General features: G+C 38.6%; 1 protein-coding gene across 1 annotated transcript; it reads right to left on the reverse strand.

Moving 5' to 3' along the window:
* Window positions 1-725: 725 nt before the first annotated feature.
* On the reverse strand, window positions 726-19,848 carry LOC134645430 (interleukin-31 receptor subunit alpha). The gene is made up of 15 exons (XM_063498858.1): window positions 19,786-19,848; window positions 17,890-18,040; window positions 16,200-16,347; window positions 14,140-14,300; window positions 13,899-14,062; window positions 13,447-13,612; window positions 11,502-11,584; window positions 10,934-11,165; window positions 9,051-9,239; window positions 8,808-8,912; window positions 7,479-7,625; window positions 5,565-5,696; window positions 5,374-5,470; window positions 5,169-5,250; window positions 726-3,849 (listed from the first exon to the last, which is right to left on the reverse strand). Exons 2-15 carry the CDS (start codon window positions 17,945-17,947, stop codon window positions 3,175-3,177), a joined length of 2,439 nt encoding a protein of 812 aa, XP_063354928.1. The 5' UTR covers window positions 17,948-18,040; window positions 19,786-19,848; the 3' UTR covers window positions 726-3,174.
* Window positions 19,849-20,122: the final 274 nt, after the last annotated feature.

The following is a 20,122-nucleotide window of genomic DNA, read 5'->3' on the forward strand; positions in this document are numbered from 1 at the left end:
TTTTAAATTTTATTTTATTTTGCACTTAAAATGAGTGGCAAACACTAGTTGCTGTAAACGAAGTTGGATAACGATGAACGGTTGGCCCAAACATGGCCTACATGTGCAGTTTTCTATAGGTTAAATTACATTTATACTAAAGTCAAGGTGGGTCTGGCTACCGGAACACAGATACCACCCCGTAGGATCCAGATGTTGGTTGTTTTGGGACATTTGGTGTCCACATTTAATCACAATCAGCACTTAGACTTTAAACTATAACAGCTCAAGTCTCCACACACCTGAGCCTTAAGACACAGATGAGGTGTGTTTGCTGTCTAGGTAATATTGTACTTGTCAACAATCAGCTTCAAAAATAGTATACAGTGCTGTTATTTAAACAGTTACAAGTGCACAATTCTGACCACGTGCTTGATTTGCAGGCTGCTTGCAGAGAGTGATTTATATTATCAAAATGTATCTAATTAAATATTAATTTCATTAATGTGAAAAAGCTTCCATCTCATAATTCGGCCCTAATAAGTTTTTCTTATCTCTGTTTTTATGTTCTTGCCTTTCGTTGCTTGTCGTAATGGCTGAATTTCAGTTAGTCTCTTTAATTTTACACACAATTTACACACAGACTAAATAAAGATTCCTTTACAGTAACTATAATGTGGTTTGCTGAAAAATAATATTTATATATTTTGTTGGAGTGATGAATCGAAACACAGAATTAGCACACAGTAAATTTAATATTTTCCCCTTGAAATTCTGGTTCATACATTGAAGTGGATATTTTAATTCTTACAACGTACAAATTATGTAAACCAAATACAAACTCAGCTTGGAAGTATTCACAGTTACAAAGATGGCTCATTCTACTGGATAAACTCAAGTCAGCAGCAGCATTTTAAGGGGTCTGACTCTGAGACATGTACATTTTTAAAACATGAGCCCACTTTCCAAACTGCAGGCGTGTAACAGAAAATAGGTAACAGAATCAGAAAGATAAGAAATGCTGTTAATGGACAGTCTAGTTAGTATTTGTTCACAGTATTTATAACTAGTTCAAGTCCTTTTTATATATAACTAAATCTATATCTTCCTACTTAGACAGATACAGATATAGATATATACACTCACTGGGCACTTTATTAGATAGACCTTGCTAGTGTTGGGTTAGGCCTCATTTGGTCTTTAGATTCAACAAAGTGCTGGAAACATTTTGGGCCATACTGATGTGAGAGCATCACACAGCTGCTGCAGATTTGTTGGTTGCACATCCAAAGATGCTAATCTTTTATTCCACTACATCCCAAAGCTTCTCTACTGGAATGTGACCAGAGGCCATTTAAGTACAATGAACTAATTGTTATGTTCAAGGAATCAGTTTGAGATGATTTCAGTTTTCTGACACGGCATGTTATTTTCTGGACACAGCCACCAGAAGATGGTCATAAAAGGATGGATGTTATCAGTAGCAATATTCAGGTGGTAATTAAACAATGTGCAGTGTGCCAAAAAAAGCATAAGACCACCATGACCAGCCTAAATTGTTGATATAATGGAGGAATGATTCATGTTTTTATCTTTCTTACTCCAAATTCTGATGCTACCATGTGAATCTCACAAAAGAAATCAAAACTCATCAGATTAGGCAACATTTTGGCACGGCATGTGGTCTTCTGCTGAGGTATGATGCATACTTCAAGGCGTAACATCTGTGCGTTCAGATATATGCTTCTGAAAACTTTGGTTCTAATTAGTGGCCATTTGAGTTCCTGTTGCCTTCCTGTCAGCTCAAAGTAGTCTGACCAATATCCTCTGACTTCTGGCACCGACAAGGCATTTTTACCTAGAGAACTGCTGCTCACTAGATATTTTCTTTTCTTTTTTTTGCTCTGGACCATTCTCTGTAAATATCAATCGATCAGCAGTTTTGCAAATACTCAGACCAGCCCAACCCTAAAACCAATAACCATACATACTAAAGTCATTTGAATCTCCCTTCTTCCTCATTTTAATGCTCGGTTTGAGCTTCAGCAGATTGTCATCTACGTGTCTAAATGTACTGAACTGGCTAATTAGACTAACCAGTGGAACTTGTGTATCTAAAAGAGCACCCAGTGAGTGTATGCTTTTTTTTTTCTTCATAGGCACACACATAAAGCTTTCAGATACCTGATTTCAACTATATAAGCAACAAGAATAAATCACTTCACTAAAAATCGAAAAATAACAGCCAAGTCAAACATCAGTAAAACACAGGGAGCAGTTTGCGTTAAAATTCCTCAGCACTGACAGCCAAAACATGCGGCGTGCATATTAGTAAAACAAGAAAAAAAACTTCATAATGCCTCAAAACATGTACAAAAAAGTAACAAATCAATCGCAAATGAGCGTGTTTACATATATATAAAAATAATCCATCCTCCCTTTGACTGCTCATATTTATCTTGTCAAATGAAAAACATGTTCTTTACAGAGCCAGGCCAGCTGTTACCCTCTGTTTTCACTTCCTATGCTTCTGCAGAGTATGGCTTCACATTTACTGTAGAAAAGTGGTATCCACGTTCTCATCTCCTTCTTAGGAAGAACTCGTATAAGTGCATTTCCCTAAATGTCAAAGGCAACTGATTCCTGTTCACATCATTTTTGATGGGAAAGATTCCCCAGCCAAAGCTTGAGAACATTCCCATCATTGGAGAATTCCCAGTTGCATGAAAGGGGCTAATGTTAACTGGACCGTTGTCAGCCGACCTTACTCATCTTTAAACTCATTATAGTTACTACATCCTGACTTTGAAATCATTTGACTACAAAAATTAAAGTGGTTTCCATTTTTGCCTCATAGAAAGAAGTTCCTTGGATTAAAGTCCGCTGGCCACCTGGGCCCTTTCTGTATGAAGCTTGTATGTTCTCTCTGGATACTCCAGCTTACTCCCAGAGATATGTATGGGGTTAGGTTAATTGTTGATTTTAAACTTGCCATGAGTGTAAATGGTTAGACTGGTGACCTGTACTGGGTTTACTCTGCCTTTTTGCCCTATGACACAGCCGGAATAGGTTCCAGCACTCGCCCCGGCAACTGGATAAGCACAAGGTGGATGTATGAATGTGTCTTTACATATAAATAAAACATAATAATGACATTTTTGATGAATAAATATTATGTACTTCCCTTCCATGACACTAAATCATTGACGAAATGTAAGGATCACACTCCACAGGACAGTAGGAGAAATCCACAAAGATAGAAGGGAGAAACTGTGAAAATGATGTAGTGAAATTATCTGAAGAATCACTGGGCTGACGGAAGTTGTTAGACTGCAGCAACGAGTTAAAGCTGCTTTGAGAAAAAGGATGCTTGAGGGAACTGATTTCTGTTGTGTGAGAAGGTAAAACAGCAGAAGAAGATATACTGTTTAAGTCAGAGAAGGAAGCAGGGATCTGATGGTGCTGCAAAAAATGATGTGAGGTTTTCTGTTCATCCTTGGGCTGTGATTGAGATGGCTCGCTGGCTCCACCTAGCTGCAACTTAACATCATTGACGTTAGCTGTCTGCCAGTTGTACTGGTCACAGGAGAGGTGCACAAGAGGCCCGGGAGTATTCTGGAGCGGTCTGGATAACATGACACTGGAGTAATCTGAGCAGCAGGGGGAAAGATCAGTTGCAGACCTTCTGGTTAATATTTTCCCTGATCTACTAATGTCAAGTGGAGACCGGAGACTGGAATATGTTCGCAGATTAGAGATGCCCTGATAGCTGTGGTCCTGATCCAGGCTGGAGTTCTCCAGCTCACCAAGCACAATGACTTCAGAGTATTTGACTGCAGGCTTCTCCAGCAGCACAAGAGGAGTCATACTCTGTGGGGAAAAAAAGCATTGAAGTCAGACATGCTATCTCTATTCCAAGCTCTCTGTACTGCCACTGCTAAGCACTGTACTTTAGAATTTTAAAACTGAACGAACAAGAACTGTAAAAATGGCAAAAAAGCACAGACTACTTTCTCTGTCTGCTTGTGTCTCCTGTTCACGTATGTGGCAGCTGAAATGTGAAATACAGAAATTCAAACTGAAATTAACCTACTTTGAAAGACTCTTTAATCTGAATGGGTCATTGTCATTTCAGCTGGCAAAACAACTGCAATTTCATAAAAATGGCTCTGAGTAGTTGTGTATTGTTCAAATAAAAGTATTAATGTTTATATTTCCTTTTTTGACATCAAATCCCAAAAAACTCGAATATCAGCTAGTGTGATAATTGCTGTGATGCTAACTTTGGCTAGTCACAACGAGGTTTAAAGTAAAATGCAGTAAAAATGCATAATCTTGGGAAGCTGTGCTGTGTTGTAATCATTAAATGTTGGCCCCAGCACAGCAGATTAGACTTGAAGGGAGGCTGTATGACAGTCAGAGGCGGTGTCAGGTGTTGCGTAGTTGGTATGCTGAATGCACTGGAAAGGCTGGACTATGCTGGATGTTACTGTAACAACGAAAGGGGGTGACAATGACTCCTTACTCTGTATAAGTGAGCACCCAGGAGAGCTGTCTGTGTCTTTGTTTTTTAAATTTGTTTTTGGTCTGTCTCTGGTCTTTTCTGTCTTTTTCCGCTGATGTGCATGTGCTTAAAGGTTGATACCCTGGAGTTTAGCTTCGCTGTTCTGATGTTTTTTCGTTTATTTGACTCTGCTCTTTTTGTAGAAACTCAATAAACATTGCAATGAACTCTGCATTTGTCCAGAGAATCTTTTTTTTTTTTAAACTCTCCTTTGATCTAAAAAGTTGAATACACAAGTGACCGGCCAGAGAGAGTTTATCAGTTTGGCTCCAATGACCCACTTTGGGAGACAGCCTCAAGTGGCCATCTGAGGAATTGCAGTTCTTGGCACTTTGCATTATGTGGCTTGGTTCCCACTGACAGTAGCCTTAAAATGCATCGACAACGGGTATTAACTAATTAGGCAGCATTTTTTTTTTCTCATCAAACATTATTTAACAGCAGTGATTTGTTTTACAGTATTTCCAGCCACAGATTGGTACAATAAAGTCTGCCCTTTTGAATAGCGGTAAGCTCCATAGAACAAACAGAACAAATGTCAGGCTTTTGCAACTCAAACAATACATGAAAGAAGGATCAATTGATTATTGGTTTTATTGTGATTGGCTGAAAAAACCTGATTTACCTCCAAGGTAGTTTTAGGGGCCCAGTGGGACAAGCTACTGTTGGAAGGATCAGGGACATCTTTACACAGCTTCTCTTTCACACTAAACATCACAGAAAATATAAATAAATAAATAAGTAAATAAAAAACATAAAAATTCATCTCAAGGCTTTGCATGCAATAGCTATATGTTTGTATAAAATAGATATTTAAATGGATATCTTACATTCCATGCTGTGCTAGGCAGGCCATCAGTATTAGTGCCAATATCGTCAGCACGAGTGGAACGATCACATACATCACTACCGAGATTTCCTCAGAGCCTTCAAAAACACATAAAGTTATTAAATATAAAGGTGTGTGTTTTATTCTTTCTTTCTTTTTTTACTTTTAAGGTTCATTTAAGTTTGTCCTCACGTATGTGCACATTAGCCATGGTCCCAGTTTCTCCGGCGCCAGCCTCAGTATTGGCCTGCATGAAGATGGCGTAGTTACCGGGTGACAGATTCTGCAGTGTGTAGCTGTGAGCGTGACCAGGCACAAAAACACCTAAATAAACATGAGAAGCTATAATTGGCAAAATGTGATAAGGTAGGCGATCCATCAAGTCATAACAAATGGAAGGAAAAACAAACATCAAGCCTTTTATCCCTTTTTTCTCGGTTAACTTCATCCTCAAAGGAAAGCAAAGACAAGTCGGTTTAACCTTGCACTTCCAAAAGGATTGCTTTTAATAAAGCGGTGTTTAAAAAAAATGCATGATGTATTTAATCTGTAGTTTTTCATCTATGCTTCACATATCCTTTTGCATTGTAGCGTGTTTTTTTATGAGTCTGAGGACATGAAGTGGCTCAGACTGCTGCATAGTAAAGGTTTAGTATTGTTAGTCGTGTTTCTGCTGTGTAAATCCGAGAGTGGCTGTTTCGTGATTATGGTAGTTTACAGTACTGTGAGAAAGTCTTACCCCTCATTTCTTTTTATTTTGCTACCAAAACGGGAAGCAGGTGCACCAACTTATTGAAACATATGCAAACAGACATGGAAATACAGTATCTATGTAAATGTTGAGGTCGGGGCTCTGGGGAAGCCACTGTGAGGGGGTGGAGGGGTTTCTATCCAAGAACGTTTATAGTGCACTGGCAGTGTGAGTTTTTTTTTTTTCTCATATTGACAAAATGAAGACACCTAATCAAATGCTTTCCAGGCAGATCAAAATCTGACTAAGTTTCTGTGTAATTTCATCAATCTCGTTGAGATTGGGCTAAAATACAGCCCCAACCCATGACAGAGCCTCCTGTGTTTTACAGTTGATTGTTGACACTCACTGTTATACCTCTCCTGAACTTCTCCATATGTTTTGATGACCAGTTGAACCAAAACTAATACCGCTCATCTCCTGTAGATAGCTTTTGGGTTTTTTTTTGGCCTGCCACGTCTTCTTTTGTCCTTCCTTTGTCCAGTTGTCTCAAATGCCTAAGGACACACTGCACACCATGCCAGAATATGCAAAGGTTTCTCTCCCACTCTCCTTTTTCTGAGAATATGCAAAAGTTTTAGCTAATACCTCTTAGGAGATCACCTTGTTGGTGCAAAGACATTATTTTATGACTGTGTTATCTTTGGCATTTTTTTTACATTCAAATAAAGAAATGGGGAAAAAGGATTAAATGGCTTGAGAAACAATACAAAAAAACCATTCATATAAAAAAATATATCATGTACAAGGACCGAACTTAAAATTTGTAAAAAGCAGCCAATTTGCAGCCAAATATGGAGAACTATTCCTCAGGACCACATTCTTTTTTTGTACAATGAAGTACTCATAAACTGCTGACTCATTTATACAGGGATGGAGTTGTAAAAAATAACAAGTATAGGGTCTTTACAATAAAAAGCACCTGTGAAGCTGGAGTCTGCTACAGCAGTGATTTGACTAAATGTCTGCACACTAACGTGCTAATGGTGACAATAAAAACATCCCGATGTTTAGAAGGTTTAGTATTTGCACAAACCAAAGTAATGCAAAAATGATCACCCTGATGGTTGATATGCTGTTACATTTCACAACATTTTTTACTATTATAGTTTGGAAATGTCACTAAAAATGTGCCAAGTTCATGAAAAAGTCTGCCATTATCAGTAAATCTATGTTTGCCAAGTAGATGCTGGATGTTAAACTAAAAGACAATTGAGGCTTGTTGGAGTGAAATGAAACAAAAATCAGATACTATGTAAGGCCATTTTCATCTTGTTGCTGATCACTTTCGTTTTGTACACATGCGGCTGTGTATAAAGTACAGGTGTGTCTTCATATGTGTGTGAGGGACTCACTCCTTGCGGGCTGGTCTCTGGTTCTGTAGTACAGAGTGTAGTTATGGAGGAAACCATGAAGGAGCTCCACAGGTACAGGACTCCAGGTGAGCTCCACCATGCCGCCTGAGATCTGCTGCACTTTTACGTCAATACCAGCTGAGGGTGCTGTGCGGACAGAAACGAAAGCAGGCAGTGCAATGATGGCGATGATAACTAAACCGCATGTTGTAAGAAAAAGGCTATACCCTTATTTAATAACACCATCCAATCTGATTAAATTGTTTGCACCAGGAAACTGAGATGATATCATCTTGCCCAGGAGTAGGTGACCTCCTTCCGTGACAGTGCACAGCATTTCTAAAGCTCTTTGAGTGATCAGATAGAGTATAAGAACCAGTCCATTTACCCCTGTTCAACATCTTGAGACAATGTCCCTCATTTTGACTGGCTCTGCAGAACATGCACTTTTCTAATGTCTGCCTTTTTATTTTAATGAAATCGAGTTTTAGCCTAAATCTATCTAATGTGATGCCAATCAGTGAAAGTTGCAAATTCTGTATTCAAATCTAATATATCTGCATACATCCAAACATTGTTCACACATTGTTGTTGCTACGCATTGGGTTTGTTGGGGTGTAGTTGTCCTATCTATATGTGAAGACGGACTGTGAGATTTTTATTTATTTATTTTTAATAAAAAATATGCTGCGTTGATCTAGATCACTGTCATGACTTAATCAGCACCAACACAGATTGAGCCAACAAAAGCAAAAATTAAAACAGCAGCTAAAAGTGACTTTAAACCATATGCGACTTGTTTGTGTTGCAATTAGCCTTACCATCCTTATCAGCAATGGCGTGATGATGGTTTTCATGATATACAACACGAAGCCATTGGCTTTCATAATGCACAGAGATTATAGTGCAACTCATCTTAAGCATCATTGCTGCCTTTCAACTTCTGATTTACCTTCAAAGAAAATATTTATATATATATTTCTACTATTCATCCACATGAATTGCACAATTTTGTAAAAGAGAATATTTGGAACTAATTTGCTAGAACATTTTTTTAAGAAGTGGAGCTTGAGCCAACTTGAAATTCGCCCTTGTATCTGCGAAAATATTAGTTTAAAAAACAGAAGTTCATCTTTAACAGACGACCTTGAGAGTAGCAGTCACACGCACGATGGGGAAATCGTGAAGCACTGTGTATTTTTCTTACTGTATTTTTCCACAGTAAGAAAAATACACAACCCTCAAAAGCCAAATAACAATCACATCGAGGTTGAAAGGCTACTTTAAAGCTCAGCATGAATCAACTGCAGTGTTGCACAGACTACATACTTCCTTGCCGTGTGTACGTGTAGAGCGTTGTGTTTTTCCCCGCTCCTCGTTCGCCATACACGGCTCTCACAGAAACAGCATAACGCTCCATTGGCTTTAATCCCTCTGAAAAGAGATCAAACGTGAAAGACACTTTACTTCTCTGCTCTGTGTCTTCCTCATAAATCATTATCTTGATAAGTGGATATTAAGATTGATGGCGCCGCAGTTTTAAACAGGCAGAGCTGTATTTTACAGGATTACCTGTGATAACCAGCGATGTCCGGGAGCGATTCAGCTTTTCCCAGTGTAGCGTGCTGCTATTTTTCTCTCTCACCGCAAACCACTCCACCACATAGCTGCTCACAGATGCATCAGTTAGAGCCACCCACCGAACCTCCAAGCTACTGTCGTTCAGAGGAGTTGCAGTAATGTGGCTCGGGGATGGTGGCTCTGTGGAGCGAGGAGGAACAAGATGACTACCACAGGATTTGAAAACCAATTGTTAGTGCATCAAAATACATGCACTGTTTAATGTTCTTATTTTTCTGGCGTCTCTTGTTTGATATTGGTCCTTTATAATGTCATAAATTACCAAAAGTCAGATTAAACAATGGTGTCGGTAAATAATGGTGTATCTGCACCATTATTAGTACAGTTTGCTGTCTAATTTGTTCACAGGATTTCTTTTAGTGTAATACCTGTCCTTCCGCCAATGAAAGATCTCTTTATGACCGACGAATTAACTTTTAACAAATGCGGATGACAAATGCATCAAAAGGCTTTGAAAGGTTCAAAGACCTTCTTTGGGCCCTGTCATGCTTTGCTCCTCAAAAGAACTTTGTCTGCTGTTTCTTTTAAACATGGATAATAACACACTATTCAGTCTTTCCTTTATACTGTTTATATTGTGTCATGTTTATATTATATAATCTCTGTGTTTTTAAAAGTCCTATACAAATAAAGTTATTTTTTTTATTATTATTATTTTGTAGTAAGAATCAGCCGCATGACATCTGGCGTGTCCCGTTATTAAGTATTTTTGCTTCCTGAATTCAGGTTCAGGTCGGGCAGGCTGTTCCTCCCACTCACATCCTCCAGGTTACACTGTCAGTGTCCATATGGGCTCTGGAGTCCACAAGTAGGACAAGTAAGGGACCTGATGAAGGCCAGGTACTCTGCTCGACCGACCCAAAGGCGCAGGGAATCAACCTTCTCGTCCAGTGGGGAAAACCCCAATGTTTAGTAACAAAAACCCCAACTATATCTAGCTAGTATCACTTGACCTCAAGTACTAGGCTCAGGCTAAAGAGCCTAGTACACAACTAGGCTCTTAGTCCAGTTTCAGCAACTGAGAATCAGATTGTCAAGTCTTTGACAGCTGCCTAATCCACACTGCACTGGCCCCTTATGGCCCCTTCCAGGTGAAACAGAGCTGCTTCATCCCTTAGTTATACTTCAATAGGCTCAGGCTGCTCCAGTGATGCACTGACCCCCGTGTTTACACACAATGATTGCATTAATTGTTGGCGATTGTTAAACTCTGTTACTCTCTTCCAGAATGTGTCTTTTATCCTCCCCTCTGCTCTCTTCTGTTTCCTCTCACCTAACCGGTCGCAGCAGGTGGTCCTTACCCTGCAATACAATGCACCTTGAGGCAACTGTCATTGCGAATTTGCTCTATATAAATAAAAATTTAATTAGACTGAATTATGTGGTTGCCTCTTTTGAGTGAAACATGAATACTCTGGTCTACAACTTGGAAAGAATAGGGAAAAGAGAAATAATGGGTGGGGTGGCATTCCTAACTCGGGCATCTTTGTGTTACAGATAAAAATACGGACAGAGATCTTTTAAGTACTCCGCAAAAACCTTTTGTGGGAGCCAACTGCCAAATGTCGTCATTATAAGTAGGAACCGTATTATTAGAAACATGTAAGATTCATGACATTACCATGGCATGTCAATAAACATGTCACGTTTAATTGGAAAGTTTGTCAGAGACCAATAATTAACAAGTTACTTTCAGTATAATCCTCAAAGACAATGTATTAGAAGTGCATTTGGTCCACTGTGTGCAACTTTAGTAATTATCAGATAATGATAATAATGCAGAAAGCCATCTCTTACTAAACAGCGATGCTTACCTGTTTCAGAGGATCCATGCAGCAAAATCTTAGATTTTGGTGACATGCCGGCAGAGGTGGAGGCCGTCAGAGTGCAGAAGGAACGCCCAGGAGGAAGGAGCAAGCTACAGGATGTACTCAAATGGTGCAAATATTTGCAGCTCCCATGATCACTCAAGATCGGAGTGCTTTCTGTCTGGCAGGTCACGTTGTAAAAGATTATTTTGCCATTGGCCAGAAAGTGAGGTAAGGGCTAAAAACAGAAAGAGAAAGCAGTGACTCAAAGCGATGTAATATTACTGAGATTTTAATTAAGCAATCCTGTTATATAAACACAGATTTTTAAATTCTCTCTCCGTTTTCTCGGGCTGTCTCATTCTTACTCTAAACCTGAATCAAACTTAAATGCAATAAACGAGTAAGTTTAGGGAGACATAAAAGAAATTAGAGACAGCGTAAGGGTGGAATGGTGATTAAAAACAAATTGAATCCCAAAGATTATTAAACGGTAAAACTCTAAAGCTCAGAGTGATAGTCATAAGATATTAAACTAGCGAGCTCAAACTCCCATGCAATTCAACACACACACCTTCCAAAGCAGAGAGACAAGTCTCCATCCATTCCTGTGATGTTGTTTCACTTGTCTCCAGAATACTGGTGCTGCAGATGGAGCTGATAGGTGAAAAGAGGGGAAAACATACAAAAATAATCTGAATGAGATCCACCAGAACATCGAGGGACACAGTGAAACTACCTGCTGGCAGTGAACAATTTCAGATTTGTCTTCTACAGCAGGGGTGCTTCCTGTTAAGGAATGATAAGGCTCTTTGTCATTTGTGTCAGCAATTGCTGACACATAACAACACAGGTGGGAGACATGACGGATGTGATACTGCAGTTTATTTGAACTGTGTCTATGATGTCTTTAACACATGGCTGTCTTCACTGTTATTTTTGCCACATAATCAAATCTAGTTCAGAAACAGAGCCTGGGAGCTGGCATAGACAGGGGTGCCCAAGTATTCATTCTATGTCATGGTACTGACGGGGTTGGTTTATTTGAGGGGCAGCTGGTCCACCATTTACATGACAGGTAGAGTCAAACATCTCAAAAAATGATTGCACGTCGCTGACCTGAAAATTGGTACTGAAAGAGAAATATAAATAAATGAATAATAACTGTCTCTCCGCATCCTTGTTTTCTGACAGCTTCCCACTGTCCATAGAATAGAATAGCGTAAAAAAGCATATGAATGCATTTGAAATGAGGAACGCACAAAAAGATTCTAGAAGGATCATCCAGGTTTGTGTAGCTGGTCCACATTTGGTTTTTGGACTGACTGAGTGGGGTGGCTGTAGCTCATTCAGTAGAATAGGTCATGTACTAATCGAAAGGTTGGTGGTTTGATCCCTGGCTGGCAAGATACTAACCCCCACTAACCTCCATCCATCGGAGTGTGAATGGATAGAAAATGCATAGAAAAAGTGCTTTCTTGAATGGGTGCATGTTGTATAAAGCACTTTGAATGCTCCAGGAGAGTAGAAAAGAGCTATATAAAAATCAGTGTATTTACCATTTACTTAGGACATATCAACTTTGTGATCGGGGAACAGTAGCAACAGAAAGTTGCTGGGGGTGTTGCACTAAGCACTAAACCATCTTGGCTTCATTAGAACTAGGGCACAAAGTGTATTTGTTAGCCATTTTCATTAGTAAATTAGTGTTCTTGATGGGAAGCATCATGGGAAGGCTGTGGAAGCACTAAATGGAAAACAAGCTCCTTCTGGAGTACAATCAGTTGTAAAGGAGAGAGATGAGGCAATATGAGTAATTGATAAGGACATCTTTTTAAACGTATGCAACTGGGAAGAGAACATCCTGCAGACTTATTTATATATATGTATATATATATGTATATATATATACACACACACACACACACACACACACACACACATATACATATATATATACATATATATATATATATATATATATACGTATATATATACATATACATATATACATATACATATATATATATATATATATATACATATATATATATATATATACATATATATATATATATATATATATATATATATATATATATGTGTGTGTATATATATATATATATGTGTGTGTATATATATATATGTGTGTGTATATATATATATATGTGTGTGTATATATATATATATATGTGTGTGTATATATATATATATATATATGTGTGTGTATATATATATATATATATATATATATATATATATATATATATTTATATGTGTGTATATATAAGATAAGATAAGATAAGATAACCTTTATTAGTCCCACACGTGGGAAATTTGTATATGTGTGTATATATATATATATATATATATGTGTATATATATGTGTGTATATATATATATATAGGGGCCTTTTCCTCCCCCTATGATTGTTGTTTTTATAATCTTCCTTTAGTTATCATTATTACTAGGATCCAACAGTGGATTTAAGCAGAAGCATAGCAACCATTTCCTCTCACCATCTTCTGCTGTCCTTCCCTGAAGTGCTTTGCTCCACATGCTCCATGGACTTGCAGGGCCACGGTAACGGTGGCGAAGCCTGATGATGTATTCTGTATCAGGTCTAAGGTGACAAACCAGGACAGAGTAGCCTTCCATTGTTACATTTCTGATCTGAAAATCAAGCTGTATAGCAAAAACAAAAAAGAATGAGGTTGTGAAGAAGCAATACATACAGTCTGATGTTTTGTGAAACAATTTAATATCAGTAAATATTTAAAGTGACTTATTATGCTTTCCAAGTCTTGCACTTTTTTTTCTACGTTCTGCTGCTTAAAAATGTAACATTCTAAACACAGAAGTGGTGCTGAAGAGGAAGAAAACAGGATGTGTGAAGTTTTGGTTTCTGCAGGTGTGAAAATGAATGGATGTCTTATTTCTGCATGTGCATGCAGTTATAGTAGCGGCTCACCTGCTCAGTCACTGTTATTTCAATTTGTGAATTCAGATTTCCCTGCTGGATTTCATTGTTAGACACAGGAAAGTCCGATGATATGCGGCTCCAAGTTACATTCAGACACTGAGGAGAACCATGAACTTCTGTTACGTTGTTCAGGATGGCTGGAGGCAGCATCACTGAGAAATATGGGAAGAGAGACGTGAGGCATGAGCGATGAGATGGGATAAGCAAACGGAAAGCAAAACTACCGTACCTTCTGTCCTGCCAGGCTGACATCGAGGGCGTGATGAAAAGCTCTCGCTTCCACCGTGTGCTGTGACTGTGATGCAAAACTCAATCCTTGAAGTTGAACCATTAAGTCCTATTGTGCAGGTGGTTTCATGCGTGGTGCAGGTGAATGTCTTTTTTGCAGACCTGTTGGCATTTTGACAGAAACAAACATGCGCATACAAGGTCAACGGAGCGCTACTACACAAAAAGAGAGTGATGTACCAAAAAAGGCATAAAACCACAAACCCACACAGAAACATGCTGTGTCAGGTTCAGGTTCAAATTCACAGTTTTGCATATATCTTGAACAGTAATATCAGCTATATATAAAAAAAACCTAGAACAACAAAAAAACACTGAGGAAGTGGAAACTGTGTGACTCCCACCATCAAAGCATATCAAATCTCCCATCAAAGCCTCACACGAATGTCATTTTCAAAGGTGATTACACACAAAAGGATTTGCATAGGCACAATGAATTACCATCAAACAACAACACCAGCTCCAACTTGCAAACCTGCCTGCGTGCCAAAGCACAACAGTGGACCACTGCTGAACGTAGACTTGGGTAATCTCATTGAAATGGATAATTCTGAATCCACCACAGGCACCGATAAACACTGCAGATTGCTAAATCAATGTCAAGTTGACGAGCAGTACACGCAACATCTCACTGAGAAGAAAAATGCAAAGAAAAAAACAAAAAACAAAACTGAGCCAGCCATGTCAGATATCAAACTTACATCTAAGACAGTATCAGACAGTTTGCTTCCTGCTTAGCGGCAGCTGCAGAAAATTTTTTTAAAGGACCTAAAGCCATTTCTCAAGTTGAATTTCACTGTCAATAAAACATTAAATTAAAGCCGTTTGTCAAACTCTTTCTAATAACGACCTCTCTTTAATAATAACAGTGATAAAGGATTTGGCACTGGTGACGCAAACTCATACAGAATGATTAGTAGCACAAATCTTTAACAAATTAAACTTGCAATAACTGATCTGTCTTTTCCACTCACAGACAGCGCACGCAAGTGCTGAACGCACCGACAAGCGCAATTAGCGGTTATGGACAAGCTTTATCGCTTACTTGTAGATCTGTTACTGGTCTCCTGGCAAAAGTGCAACATTCACACTTGTATAAGTTTGCTTTTAGCTATACGTTTTGTTTCTTTAACTGGTATTTTTGTTTTTCTTTGCAAACAGCTGCATGTTGTAGCCTGAAAGACAGGTAAGAGCAGTAAGCGTTCATCATAATAGTAAAATTATGAGTCAGTCTGTGAAACAATGACCTGAAACTTTCCCTTACAGCCCCGTAAAGCTGAGCAGAGCTCAGGTGTTAAGTCCCCTGGAGGTTAATGATAACATGCCCAATGTTGTTATACACTGAATGTTTTGTTGCAGTGTAGAATAAAGATGCAAGATTAAAAAAATAAAAATACAAAAGGTTTTCCGTGTAGCCAAAGGCTAATTCTTGTAAGAGTTTTTCGTCTTTGCCACCATTGCCCCAAAACACATCAACAGCGAGTTCTTTTATTGAGAAAAGCTGTTTTTTTAGGCACAGAAAATGATCAATTTCAAACATTTTTTAAAAAAAGATACATCTTCAAAAAGACTGAGTAGTACTTTGGACTTTTCATGGGCTTAGTGGACATTGTTAATCTACCAATGTTATAGATCAAAAGGGAGAACTTGAGTAAATGAAAGAACAAGAAAAAAAACAAATGGGAAACAAAAGACCTAGTCAACAGGGTGATGAATATGAAAAATGATGTAAATTATAGGCTGCAGGCATCAGATCTCCGAAGAACAACACTGAAGATTTGTGTGTGATGGCCTTTCCAAAATTAAAGAACTGTATTATAAACTTTTTTCAAAGGATTGTGTTAAACCTTACCACTGATTCTGATTAGATACTCTGTTTAGGGTCTATAAAATCACGATCACAAAATAGATTTTTACGTTGTTTCTTTTTCACTTTCCTTATCTACATATTATTCAAATGCCTTTGTTTTTCTTTTTATGTAAAAGAACATTTTGTCTCACCTAGATATCTTCTCAACCTGCAGAGTGTATTTCGTTGTTGGCGTGTCTCTGGGCTCCCAGTGGCAGGTGACATTAACTCGATGTATGAACACACAGCCGATTAGCCGAGGGGGTCGGGGGAAGGCCGTGGATGTTGTAATGCAAAACACTGGAAGCATTGAGAGTAGCTGAAGTTAATGACATGGAAAAGCACATGCTGCAATTCATTGATAAGGAAGAGTGTGGTTTTTAGTTTATTGTGTGGTGTAGGTGGGTAAAAGTGGATTTTAAAAAAATAAAATAAAATAAGGACCTTTTATCTATGAGCCAGTCGTTGCATGTCAGCACTCGTGCCTTGTGGTACCTTTATTAAGCAGACTCATCCTTATTAGCAGGATTTATACTGATGCCAGTCTCTTTTGGAGTTTTGATTATGTGTGCTCAAAAAAAATGAGGCTACGCACATTTTAAGCATCAGCGCAACTGTTTTATCATCTCAGAGTGTGAACACAGTGCAGAGAAAGGCTTTCATGTGACTCAGGTATGCAAAACCTCCACTGCCCAAGTCTGACTCACTGTTTTCAAATTTGGGATGGTGAAAAAGAGATGATGAGAGGAATTAATTAGCTTTGAGCCATCTGTATGTTATTTTCCCTGAGGTTACAACAGTAGTTCAGGCAAGACGGTACAATATCCTTTCTTGGCTCCTACTGCCATAGCTTGTCTTGCCTGCTGGGTATACCTGTCGTAAGCCAACATAATCATACGCTGGTACAGGTGGACTGACTTCTTCAGAATGATGATAATGCTGACATTTGGGGACTTTTAGCTGTCTCAAACACACCAATCTGCTGCAAGATTAAAGCTAAAAAAAAAAAAGGCAAAACCTCAAACCGATGACGCATAAATAGGGGATCTGGGGCTGAACTGCAGTTTCTGGCCTCAGGGTGTATACCGGGGATCCTTTGAATCCAGTGGGTTGCACACTGGGGCTGCATGGATCAGGCTAGTTCCAGTGTAGATGGTCGAGTGCACTGGGCTAAGGGGGAGACTGCAGAGAGATTCAACACCTTGGGCTCTTAGTTGTGTTTCCAAGCTATTCCTCAGTTGTTTTTCTGGAGTGGCAGGATGCATTCCACTGCTGGGGGAGGACACTGCTGATAGGCAGAGCTCGTGTGATGGGTGTGCATTAGTGCAAGTAGCACTTTCGTGAATGTCTTGCAAGCGGAACATTGCATTGTAACAGGAGGTTTAGTGCTATTGAAGTCCCCTGTCACCTATGTTAATAATAATAATAATGTGCCACTTACGACATGCTTCTAGTCATCCGACAAATGCTTGCCGAATTACGCACTCAGTGTTTTGGTCTTCACCGGCTTAAATAACAAAATGTTGTGTTCCACTGCATTCACTCACTTGTTGATAAGCTTGTCTGCTAATTGGTGTTATATGGGTATTATACAGTAGAATAGCAAAACGGTGTGGTATAAAACAAAAAAACAATAACCTGGGAGGAAAGTAGAGGGATGTGGTGTGACATGTTGTGGTTGTAACTTTCTCATGCTTGGTGAGATTCTGTCATTTAAATAACAAATTATAACCCGGTTCCACTAACGACACTTCCAGAAATACCAGCACATCCTCACATATTGTTTGAAAATTTGCTCTGGATGATAACAAACAGCAGAAAGATAACAAAGTTAAACATTACCCAGGACGAGTCCAGCCCCCAGCAGCCAGGTCCACATCACAGCTGGACTCCGCTCCATGAAGACCAACTGCTTTTTCACCCACTCACTCCCATCATGCTACATGCAAATCAAGGACTCTTCAAGGACTCTGCACGCTGTTCCGCAAAATTGCTAAAAAGATTTGTGAACTGTCAGCACAGGATGCCTGATAATGAATAGCTTTAGTGGTTAGATTACATCATTTCCATTGAATGCATTTCTGTAAGTTAAAAACTGTTTCACTACAACATTTTTTACTGCTTTGAGTTCCTTGGCATTGCACCATAGGAAACGCACCAACCAATGTGACACATAGCAGTTTGTGCAAGTGACTTCCTAAAGTTTGTGAAAGTTTGCAAGTGGTGACTAGATCGATCACAATAAACAATTTCACATCTGACTTTTCCCCCTTGACAGAAAACAAAGCTCCCCTCAGGGTGAGAGATCTTACTCAGTGTGTTGGCGCATACCAATACAAAGCCATTCCAGATTTTTTGGTTATTTAAAGTCAGAATAGAAAACAGCATTTTAAAATGGACCATCATTATAGCCCATCTAATACATCTCTCACAATCTGATATATTGGTATCTGCATACATAGCAGCCTGAGTCAAGGGTTATCGCAGTAAGCTGATACTGCTAACTAGTTAAACTGCAAGCAAAGTAAACAATGGCCCAGATGTTGTGCTTTAAAAACATGGTGAACTTTATACATTTATTGATGTACTTATATCAGAACTTTTATGTGCAAAAAGGTGCCAATCAGAATCTGCCCATAACAAACTTCACTCTGAAATCTAAAGTTACATTGGTGCTAGATTCATAGTTTTCAGATTGAGGAGACAGTGACAGAGTTTTAGATGCAACTTGTTTCGGGTTCATAAAACACTTTGAGAAATCATTCAAAACAAGCTCAATTTCAGCTAAAGCACAGTGTGTGTAATATATAGAAGATTATAAACTATTCGCTGATTTACTGTGTTTAGTGCTTCTAAGCACAGAAATGATATAGCATAGCTTTCAAGTATTGCACCTTTGCACGAATAGCATTATTACTAGACGTAAAATGCTTTAAATGTATTGAAGAAAGAAAAAGAAAAAAATCAGGAAATTCTTAAGTCACACACTGGATCTTTATTAATGAAATCAAAATCACCAAATCTTTGAAGGTTGGAAGTTAGTCAGAGTTAAACATTGCTCAAGTGTTCCTTTTTTTTATTTTTTATTATGCATATAAACGAATCACTGGACTACACTGACCCCAATAAAAAAATTTTTATTGGATCACTGTTTCTCCAATTTTTATTTAATGGGCTCTCGCAATCTGTTTCTATTGTAACTCAGCAGGTTCATAACAGGACAGTAACAGCTGGAGTACTCTGGCTTTCTGGACATTCTTGATCACTTTCCACATTTATTGAATTTAATTTAAAATGCGTTATAGCGAAATGGTTACGATGCTTTTTGTTTTTCCCTTTTCTTCTTTCTTTTTGACTAGCTGATCAAAATAGATTTGGGTAAAACATCGCAACGAAGTGAACTCGAAATTTGCAAATAATGAGCGATTTTTTTTTTTCAAAACTGAAAAAGCCAACTTCTCAACCAACTCACTAATAACGATGCGCGAAAGCACCAATGAGAGCTCAAGGAATAAAGCAACAATCACTTTTAATCATTCATAAAGAAGTGTGGTAGCAGATTTTCTCGTCAACAAACCACTAACACTTGAGCAGCTTGACAGGTTGTCTTTTTGTTTGCTTACTGAAGCGTTAATCACGTTAAACAGCAGAACAAACATGCACTGAGTTTCAATCAAAGTTGCAATTCATGAAACGAAACGAGCGGCTGCAAAATGTCAAAACCCGAACTCCTCTTACCGGATTATGCCCGAACGATACCCGTCTCGTAGAGTTCATCCACAGCGATTGCGCAAAATCTGCCGCCTGTCACCTCGAAGTAAACACACCAGTACCGCCCCACTCCGTGCCCAATGTGTGGCGTGCTGTTGCCTTACTGAGGATCGAGGTCCCACAAAGGGTCACGAAAAGCTTTCTTTCAAGGTTTTACAAAAGGTGGGAATATTTTCACTTTTATGGAGACCACATGACATTTACACGTCATAAATAACTCATTTAAAAAAAAAAGAAAGGAGGAAAAAAATTAAACCAGGTTTCACTTTCCCCGCATTCTATGTTGTGGCCAATTTACACAGAA

This window comes from Pelmatolapia mariae, linkage group LG16_19 (genome assembly GCF_036321145.2).
Source record: "Pelmatolapia mariae isolate MD_Pm_ZW linkage group LG16_19, Pm_UMD_F_2, whole genome shotgun sequence".
Taxonomy (NCBI): Eukaryota; Metazoa; Chordata; class Actinopteri; order Cichliformes; family Cichlidae; genus Pelmatolapia; species Pelmatolapia mariae.

Excerpts from the sequence above, each read along its gene's own strand:
- LOC134645430 (XM_063498858.1), bottom strand. The coding sequence starts at position 17,947 with ATGGAGCGGAGTCCAGCTGTGATGTGGACCTGGCTGCTGGGGGCTGGA. Across the intron at positions 7,626-8,807 it reads CACGTACACACGGCAAGGAA|CACCCTCAGCTGGTATTGAC; the intron begins GTATGTAGTCTG and ends CTGTCCGCACAG. Across the intron at positions 5,251-5,373 it reads TGCCTAGCACAGCATGGAAT|TGTGAAAGAGAAGCTGTGTA; the intron begins GTAAGATATCCA and ends TGTGATGTTTAG.